General features: G+C 28.7%; 2 protein-coding genes and 1 pseudogene across 2 annotated transcripts; 1 reads left to right on the plus strand and 2 right to left on the minus strand.

The window, feature by feature from the left end:
• Nucleotides 1-581: 581 nt before the first annotated feature.
• Nucleotides 582-1,851, minus strand: LOC105618867 (annotated as a pseudogene).
• A 2,547-nt stretch (nt 1,852-4,398) lies between these two features.
• Nucleotides 4,399-4,710, plus strand: LOC105618710 (histone H4). Its single transcript, XM_012200238.1, has one exon. The coding sequence runs from the start codon at nt 4,399-4,401 to the stop codon at nt 4,708-4,710; it is 312 nt and encodes a 103-aa protein (XP_012055628.1).
• A 4,218-nt stretch (nt 4,711-8,928) lies between these two features.
• On the minus strand, nt 8,929-9,633 carry LOC105618709 (late histone H1-like). Its single transcript, XM_012200237.1, has one exon. The coding sequence runs from the start codon at nt 9,631-9,633 to the stop codon at nt 8,929-8,931; it is 705 nt and encodes a 234-aa protein (XP_012055627.1).
• Between the last annotated feature and the right edge of the window lie 1,021 nt (nt 9,634-10,654).

Consider the following 10,654-nt stretch of genomic DNA (forward strand, 5'->3'; position numbering starts at 1 on the left):
CTTAAATAAAAAAAAAATGTTTAATTAAACTGGTGAAAGACGAATTGATGCCATATTTAAAAAAATCATATCTTTACAACTAGGATACCATAAAAAAAAGTATATACTATACGAGTATATACTATATGTTAACATCTTAAAAGATGATAATCCGGGAGCGGAAAAGGCAATAGTTTTTCTATACATTAAATATAGGTAATTTTAATATAAAATAAAATATTAAAATATCATTTTTATTGCTAATTTTTATTTTATATAATTTTATAAATATATTTCATTTAATAACTAAATATTTTATGACGTAAAACGTATTTCTGATATTCCTACTTACAGTACGTGTCATTTTATAAACTATATCTTCCTCGATTTTCTTATTAATTTGTTTATATATGATCCTTAAGATCTTAGAATTAAATTTCAAGGCAGAAAGTGTGAGAACATTGTTAATATTCATTATCTCATAGATATACAATCAACTTAATCATAATGTAACTTTTTATTTCAAAAAGACATGAATTTATAATTAATTTGATAAATGTTATGTAAATTGGTCAAAACAACGTAAGTTATCAAATATTAATTTACACAGACAAAGATCGTTTTGAATAATGAAAATTCACGGCGAATGGCGGTTGACCATTTTTGTTGATACAAACCGCTCCATTTTTATCCTTCCGAATAAAATCTAGTATTGCAAGTGCCACATTATCGATTGTTTATATCGGATATTTTTTCGCTTCATCGTTAGCATTACCTATCACAGTACGGATCATAGATCTTATTGTTGATATCTGTTGCCAACGTTGTTACAAGCACATGATAACAACTCGCATTCCAGTTATGTCGTACATGCTGCTAAAAACTGATCTCAAAACAGCCAATTTTGAAGCGCAATACATTGGCATATATAAAATGGATATAATGCAACTATGAATGCAATATTAATTATTACCACCATTACCGCCTTTATGCTTCCCTATGTAATCAAATGCCAACATAGAGTTACGAATTAATGCCTTAACATTGAGATCGACCATTTCCTCTCAATATTTATCATTCAATATACTAGTATTATTGATAAGAATACTAAGTCCTTTGAATGCATCGACAATTTTTTTCAACGTCTCCAAATTATCAGTTTTTGTCACAAGCAAGGAAGACAGCACGACTCCTCTCAAATTCGTTTTCCAAAGTAATTACCGCATTCTGGCTGTTTGATGTTGGCATCAACTACGGCACTTTTTGCACTATTATGTAACAGTATTTCAGCGTACTTGTAGCCTAATCCGCTAGCTCCAATGATCATCACAATTTTATTTTGTATATTAAAATGCTAAGTTTCTTCGATAAAATATATACTTTAACTAATTGTAATGAATGATGTCTCTACAAACAGAGCGTTTCTAATTTAATAATTCTTATTGCGCTTACTGTCGTTGATGATTTATTAACAAACTTGATAATAAAAGATAATAAGATACTTTTATTTCTAAAAATGTGTTTTATTTGAGAAGACAAGTTGTAGTTACAATTTTTTTGAAATTCAAATATTAAAAAAATATTTAGCATTTATATGGAGACATATAATACTGACTACACATTATACTGACAAGAGTAAAAAAAACTTTAGTGAACAACAAGATGAAAGCTCAACTGTTTCTGAAATATGAATATTTTTGTATGTAGCATCATGAATGAATTACTTGCTATATTTAGAAAATATTCCACAGTTAGTGAAATCTTCTGTTATGAAATGTGTATGGAAGTTGAATGAGGACATACAGAATGTAGTTTATAAACACTGAGGTGTAAACATCACACGCAACACGTAGAAGCCAGTAAGTCATTCATAATGCTACATACAAAAATGTTTATATCTCAGAAATGGTTGAGTTTTCGATCTATATTCACTAAGACTTTTTATTCAGTACGGTATGTACTAAGTATTATATAAATGTTGAATAATTTTTTTCATTCATTCTGTATAAATTTAATTATAAATGATAATATTATGTACATTAATGACATTTTATCGAGAAAGATATTTTTTATTATGTACGATTTCTTTCTTATTGTATTCTTATTAGTTTTTATTTTATTAAAAAACATACATATTCTGAAGTTTATAATCTTGTGCTAACCGTAAATCGATTTTATATAATAAATCTATTTAACTGGATACACTTCGATTTCTTTTAAATTTGCAATAAATGTAAATTTACATTATGCTAATCTCTTAAAGCTTTTGATAAAATACTTGTGAATTTTTATATGAATTACAATGAACATTATTTTTTATAAATAGAACATTTCAAGTTTGATGTTCCTTCTTATCTCACTTACTTTTTATTGCCAATAATTTAGTAAAATTTGTTGACGGAAAATAATAATATACTTTATTTGCAAAAATACTTCTTTTACTGTTTCAATGTTAAATTTGAGAAGATAAATTTATAATTATTTAGATTAAGGGACATTCTCGAAGATCTTAATTTTGAGTTGTCAAATATAAGTCACTTTAAGTCACTTTGCCTTAATAACTAGATGGTCTCTCGTAGTTTCTGAGATATTTAGAATTAAAATGCAATAGTAGTATAATAATTAGTAATAAATCTTCACCTTAGATGACAAATTCCGATAATTTCGACTTTGATATACGTAATTGTTAAAGTTGTAATGAGTAATTTTTAAAAGTTTTAATGTATGGTCACTATTTATTCAAAAGTTGTTAACAAAATAATTTTCATGGCATTTAAAAAGTAAACATATACTATTTATAAACTCATGTGGAACTTTCTTTGCATTATAACATTTAAAAAGTAAATGTATACTATTTATAAATTCATGTGAAACCTTCTTTGCATAAAGTGTATGCCTAAGTAAAGTGATTGTCACACTCTTTGAAGATTACACTGAAAAAGCTGGATGCGTACGTTTGGATTGAATTACAATTAGTATGATAATATCAGTACACTAATTTGGGTTGTCCGGAAAGTTCGTGCCGCAAAAGATTTAAATTTAATAAATGAAATTAAAAATTTAAATCTTCTGCGTTTCAATTTTCCTTCAAAATCGGCACGAACTTTTCAGACAACTCAATATGTAAAGACATTGTACGTGCTTTAAAAGATAAGTTGTAATGAATATGAATGTATGTCGTTCACATATAGAAATGTTAAAAAAGAACATAGATTTTGCAATTAATCTTTTCCTGTTAAAAATGTAATTATCAATCATAATGTCATCAGCTCTTCTTAAAAAAAATATTTTTCCGTTAGGACATCTCATAATTCCTTTGATACATTTTTATCCCGCGAAAAATATCTTCATCTTTATAATTTTTATGTAATATTTTTCTATATAAATACATTTGAATTCAGTATAAAAAAATTTTCTAAACTTATTTTAATTCTTATAAATTTTAGAAATTTATATCTGAAAAAAACAAACAAATAATTAATCATCAATATTGTTTACTTGTAAGAGAAACTGAAATATTTATTTTTCTTCATAATATATTATATATAATATTTATATATTTTTTTTCTTTTTTAATTTGAGAAAAAATTGATTATAAAGCTAAAATAAAATAAAATTTTCAAATGACGTCTGAAATTTTATTTGAAAAGTTTGCGTATCTATAAATAAAAAATTTAATTTGTTTTTAGAAAAGTTTAAAAAAATAAATAAGAATTATTTTTTTCATATTTTTCGAATTTATATTTGAATATAATTTTCGTTCTGCTTTAAATTACATTATATTTCATAAATTATTTCTATACATTGACACAATAAATTATATAAAAACAAGAAAATATTCTTCAATCAAATAAAAATCAACAAATGTGATTAAATGGTTTATTTTGAATGCAAATACTTATTTATGACTTAGAAAGACGAGATACAATGTAATGCATATAATTTTAAATTATTGAGGCTATGATAGATATAGCTAATACAATAAAATTGTTTAAAATGCAATTATAATATTAATATCGATGACATCAGAATTTAGAAAAATGTTAATTCAATATGTATTAGTAAGTCATATTGCTGACATTATAAACATTATTTTTCTATATTTTAAAAACTTAGTAATTAATGTACATTTTTAATAAGTAATACAGATAAAGAACTTTTTAAAATTAATCTTTGCAATCAAATAATACTTTCAAAAAAAAAAAAAGAAAAAGTTACATTTCTCTCGCACAGTTTCAGTGTTACGGTTACGCTACTATTCTACTACGGCGCTGATTGGCTATTGGAATAGGAGAGGGGATGCGACGTGCTGCCTCTCACTTATATAAAGCACGGCCAAAAGAGGCTACGGCAACACTTTCCGTCGAGTTCTCACGGAGTTATCATCGTTGATCGTATATAGTTCGAATATAGTTCAAGATGACTGGTCGTGGTAAGGGAGGAAAGGGATTGGGAAAAGGAGGAGCGAAGCGCCATAGGAAGGTCTTGCGTGATAACATTCAAGGTATCACCAAGCCAGCCATTCGTCGATTGGCTAGACGTGGCGGTGTCAAGCGTATTTCTGGCTTGATCTATGAAGAGACCAGAGGTGTCCTGAAAGTCTTTCTGGAAAACGTCATTCGTGATGCTGTGACCTATACCGAACACGCCAAGAGGAAGACTGTAACAGCTATGGATGTGGTCTACGCTCTGAAACGCCAAGGAAGAACTCTTTATGGTTTCGGTGGTTAATTCGCTCTATCACTTCTCAAAATCAAATCACAACGGCCCTTTTCAGGGCCAACAATTTTTTATACGTCGGAATTTTCTCTTAAAGCATATCTGTACTACATACCTACCTTGAAAATAATTAAAGATTACTACATATATGTATATATAGATATATGTGTTCTCCAAATTTTAGTGAATGTTTAATATTAGTGTTCTTCGATTTTTCTGTGAATTCATGTGTTTTCAAACGTGGAATATATTCTAACATTTCGAAGAGAATAATTATTGCAAATTCCTTCTTTTTTTCTAGTTTCAGAAGATTTTGATGTTCACATAAAAGTATAAACTTTGAATCGCAAACTATTTTTTACTTAATTTGTATAAGAAAATAATTTAAATTATTAATTAAAACAGATTTGTTAATTTATCATTAACTGATATCAAAATTTATACTAAAAAAAACAGAACTAGGTGACAGTTTTCTTTCTGAATTTATTCTATGTTCTAAGATCACAAATTAATATTACAAAAAAATCGAAGAGAACATTTATACTAAACATTCATCAATTTTTATTGGCAATATTAAAAATTAAAGCACTTAAGAAATAAGGAATCTTTTTTCCTTTACTCTGATTCAATTTTATGTAGTAAATCGCGTTTGAAATTAATGTTATTTAAATATTATTATGAAGCGGTTTCTATAAACATAATATAATATAATGTTATATATGGTAACAATATTAATCTACATTAATGCATCTATCTCCACAAAATATTGAAATGTATACACGTGCAGCTTCGAGCCGATATTTGTCAATTTAACAGTTTCATTTATATTAATATTTTTATGTTTAACGTTAACGATAAATGTGACAGTCGAATTGCTCGCTCATTGTTGGGCGGAGCCTTTTGCATAAGATATAAGAGAATCAACAATCCGGTCGATATTTATAGTCTGTTCTTATTTTAAGACAGTCTTAAATAATATTTTAAGATACTCATACGCAGTGCCGTATTAAAGCATAGATCAAGTGCTTAGGGTAGCAAATTTTAGAAAGATTTTTTTTAAATTTAAGATATTGATATGGGTAATTTTAAGTCACTATAGATAGACGAGAGAATATAATGAAACACGACCCATAATAAAGAAATATTAAATTTGTTTTCTGTTCTTCATATCGAATTCATTGTCACAAGCTCAAATTACGATGATATCGATGAATTTTCTACATTAAAATGTAGAAAAAGATCATTTTAATTATAACTAACGTATTTTAATTTTTGTAATTTTGTTTTCTTTATATTTCAAATAAAAGAAATTTTTTTCAAGGACAAGATCTCGAGAAAATCAACTTTTTAATTAATTTAATATAACTTTCGAAAAAAATTTACCCTGGTAACATGATATTTTGTAGAAAGTTGCTTGAAATATTCAGCCCCTGGACGCAAAACGGATTAATGCGGCCCTGCTAATACTGCTTTGTGATTGGCTTATAACATCTTAAGACTATTTAAGACGGTCTTAAATATAAGAACCGACTATGAATACTAGCCTGAGGGTTCTTCCTTTCCATGAAAGAAAGGACTCTGATTGGTTGATTTTCTTACACGTTATGCAAAAGCCTGTGCTCTCGGCTCTTGCCCTATAATACAGTCAGTATTATAGTAGCTTCCACTGCTGCAGATAAAGAGAAAGCTCTCTGAAGCGAGCGATCGGTTCTGAACGCTTGAATACGCGGATACGTGAACACAATTGAAAGACAAAGAGAGGTTTATACTTCTTGGTTGTTTTATTAATATTGACTGACCGCCATTTTTATTCTCAATGATCAGAAAAACAAGGAATGAAAACTTTTCGCGAGAGGAGAAAGAATTCGTTGTTCGATTTGTGAATGAGCATCTAAAAATCTTGGAGAACAAGAGCAACACTTCGGAAGTGTACTTGAAAAAGCGCGACAAATGGCGGGAGTTAACCGAAAAACTGAAGGCGTTCGGGGTCGTAAGAGATTGGAAGGAAGTGCGACATGCATATCAAAGATGGAAGTGGTTTGCCAAAAAGAACATCACTGCTTTACAAAAATGGGGCGATAGTGTACCAGCGAGTATGTCACCAACGGAATTTGATTATATGATATATAATGTATGCTCCCAAGAATTTGAGGATGATGAGAGTAATTTTTCAAATGAATCCGAAAATAATGTAAGTGAAATAGGAACGCGCGGGGGCATCGTAGTTTTTTTTCTAAAAACAAAATTGAAAAAATGTATATATCAAGATATATTTAATTTTTCTATAAATCGTAGTATAATGAAGAAAATGTTTTTTTTGTAATGTATGATATAAAGAAATCTAAACTTTGATGTAATTTTAATATAAATAATAATTAAAAATTTTATATATAATAAATTGTAAAATTTTGTTTTAAGATATATTTTTCGAGTAGTAATTTAAAAATGTATATATAAAAAAATATAAATATGTTTCTTCTCATATTTACATAGTTATAGCACAGTATTATGTATAAGCATTCTGTAATTATATTTAATTGTAGAATTTTGCATAGAATTAACATTACAATATAATTCAAATCATTTTTAACATTAATTCTGTTTATAAATTGCAATGTATTTGAATATAAAGTAAAATTTACAATATAATATAATATAATATAATAAATAATAAATAATATAATAAATATATATAAATATATATAAATCTAATGACATATAAATGTATAAACAAAAAATATATAATAAATAATTACTATTTACATACTTACAAATGTAGATATTCATATATTTTTTATGTTTAGCATGTTACGAACGAGTATGATGAATTATCTAATGTATCACATTCTTTTGACACAAACAGGTACATACGTCACATTATTTTTCTATGTCTAAATTTTCTATATCTTGCTCATAATATTACACTATATTCAATAGAATAAAATAGAATTTATTTCAATAAATCTCTATTATATCAATATAATATCAATATAAAAATCTATTAAACTTTTATTTTATATCAATAAATTATAAAATTTTTAGAATTTTATTTGACAGAGAATTCAAAATTAATTTATGTATATAATTTAAAGAATAATTCCTTACAAACAGCAAAACAATAAAAGATAAAATTACATGAATATAAATATACAGTTAATTATATAAATTATTTAATTTTAGTGGCTCTTATGTTTCTCACCCACTTCAATTCACTGAGAAACCTATGGAATATACAAATGAAATATTAGATAATTTGAAGGTAATCATTGCATATTGCGAAAAAACATTTGAATTTTTCATTCTTTTATTCATATTTTAATTCTCTTTTATTAGATAAAAATGGAACAGACTGATGAAGATTTACCAAAGACATGCGAGGAAACGAGGTATTATAAATTTGGAACGTAATGTGTGATTCAATTCTGTAAATTTCTTTAACAGATTATAATAATAAAAATTAAATTTTTTTATTGTAAGAATCTCAATTTTATCTCATGTTCATTGATTATTTCATTTTAGATGATGTTTATATAGTAATTTCAATATATGAAAATTAATAAATAGAAATAAATCAATAAAATAATAAAATTACATCTCTTTTCAGAATTGACAACATTCGTGTGCAAAGTACAAGTGTCCCGGCAAATTCAACAAATGTTACAAATATATCCAGAAAATCATCTTTCGATGTTGCCGAATTCGTGCATGAAAAACAGAAAATCTCTTCTAGCAATGATCAAAAAGCTAACAATGGAATCTCTAATAACGTTAATAATGATATTGAATTCAAAAGGCGAGAAAACATATTAAAATTAAAACTTCTTCGCGCTCAGCTCAATAGAGAAGAAGAAGAGAGCAAAATCAGAATGGAACAAGAAAAAATCAAGCTAAATATATTAAAGTTGCAATTAAAAAGAGAAAGAATGCTTCTGAAAAATATGCAAAATTCTTCCTAACATGAAATATATAAAATAATAAATGTACAAAGTTCTTCAACATGAAATGTGTTAATTATGACGTATCTGTATGATTTAGTTTTCATAAATAATTTTACTATTATACGTTCGTTACGTTAATTAAAATATTTAAAATACTGAAATAATTTTATATAGGATAAGAAATAAAACAAAAATATAAATTGCGAGCATTCGAGTTATTCCTCGTTAGAAATAATTTGGGCCCTGAAAAGGGCCATTTATGTCTGCAGCGAGTGTATCCATCACAGAACAATTATTTCTTTGCTGCGGCCTTCACAGCTTTCCCTGTGGCTTTCTTCGGTTTAGGTGTCTTGGTCTTTGCTGCAGGTGCTTTCACAGTCTTCTTTGCTTTCGATGGTGACTTGCCGCCTTCTTTGCCTTCGATTGGTAACCACTCCGTGGTAGCTTTGCCCTTCTTTCCGGCAGTCTTCGCAACAGCCTTCTGAGCTGGTTTCTTCGGACTCGTCGCAGCTTTCTTAGCGGTAGTAGTTTTCTTTGCGGCAGTTGGTTTCCGTGGAGCCTTTTCTGTCTGCGCATCCTTCTTCGTATCAGCTTTCCATACGTACGAATTACCTAAGGCACGTTGCGCTTTTCCCTTGGACTTGGTGGGCTTAGGCTTGTCTGTCGACAGTTTGAAAGAGCCGGTGGCGCCTTTACCTTTGGTTTGTACGACAGCACCCGCAGTAACGGCGGATTTCAGATATCGCTTGATAAATGGAGCAACTTTCTCGCCGTCCACCTTGTACGTTGACACTATATACTTCTTGATTGCCTGGAAGGATGAGCCTTTGCGATCTTTCAACTCTTTGATAGCTGCTGTCACCATCTCAGAAGTTGGTGGCCGCGACGATATTTTCTTCTGCTGTGACTTAACCTTACTCTTGCTAGCCTTTTTAGTGACTCCGGCATTGCTCTCGGCGGCCTCGACAGCTGTGTTTCCACTGACTTTATCCTCCATCTTCTGAAAGTACGTTTTATATTCAAAAACAATCGTCCCACAGAATACCTTAATATCCCACAAAATGCAGAATAGTCAGATTGTTGAAATGAAGGCGCTAACGACGCGCTGTAGTATTCAGCGCACGGACCACGGAGAGAGACCTGCCCAATATGTCGACCCGTTAGTTTCGCGGAAAGTGATGGAGCGGTAAACATACTTCAACTTTGCGGCGTTATTTCTATAAAATTAAAATCAATAGAAATACACGAAGCAAATTAACACATAGCCACGTGTATGCGGTTACATTTTCATCTTCATTAAATGTTTCCGCGATTACCGGCTTACGTCCACGATGAAATTTCGACGCTCACGTATTTTCACGTCGATAGCGTAGCCTATGGAAAAACATAAAAATTGAACTTTTCCTTTAAAATTTTCGATGTTGGTCCTCTAGAAAAATGTGTCGATGGAACGGGCCCATTATCTCGATTAATCATTTCCACCCGATAACGACTCGTTTCTCGAAAATAAGAAGCTTAATTCACGGCCTCTCGGGATACGCGCACGTATAAGGTACACGAGGCAAAATGGCCTTGTTACTTCTTGGTTTAATAGTATATAATGCAAATCAATCTAACGATTTATAATTTTTCATTATCCGTTCTGTAATTTATAATAAATACTAAATTACTCATAAAATTAATCCTAGAATTCTTATCTACAAAATTGACGAGCGAATATCGCGTACTTTACGACACAGCTACGTAATGCATTTTATCCGAGAACATAAGAAAAATCGATTCAATAATATATCCCTGTTAATCAATTTTTTTAAATAACAATGTTTATTAATAAAGTAGAAATTCAATATACATACTTTTAAAATAACGATAGTTCTAAATTCTTGAATAACTTCTTACTTTTTTAAAATCAGTTATGGTCACGTATGACGAACTTCATTCATATAATATTAGTATAAGTTAGTGAAGTTAGTAGCGATAGTAATACATCAAAGTTATTAAGAATATTGAAATTTTAT

Source organism: Atta cephalotes (genome assembly GCF_000143395.1).
Source record: "Atta cephalotes unplaced genomic scaffold scaffold00018, whole genome shotgun sequence".
Lineage (NCBI taxonomy): Eukaryota > Metazoa > Arthropoda > Insecta > Hymenoptera > Formicidae > Atta > Atta cephalotes.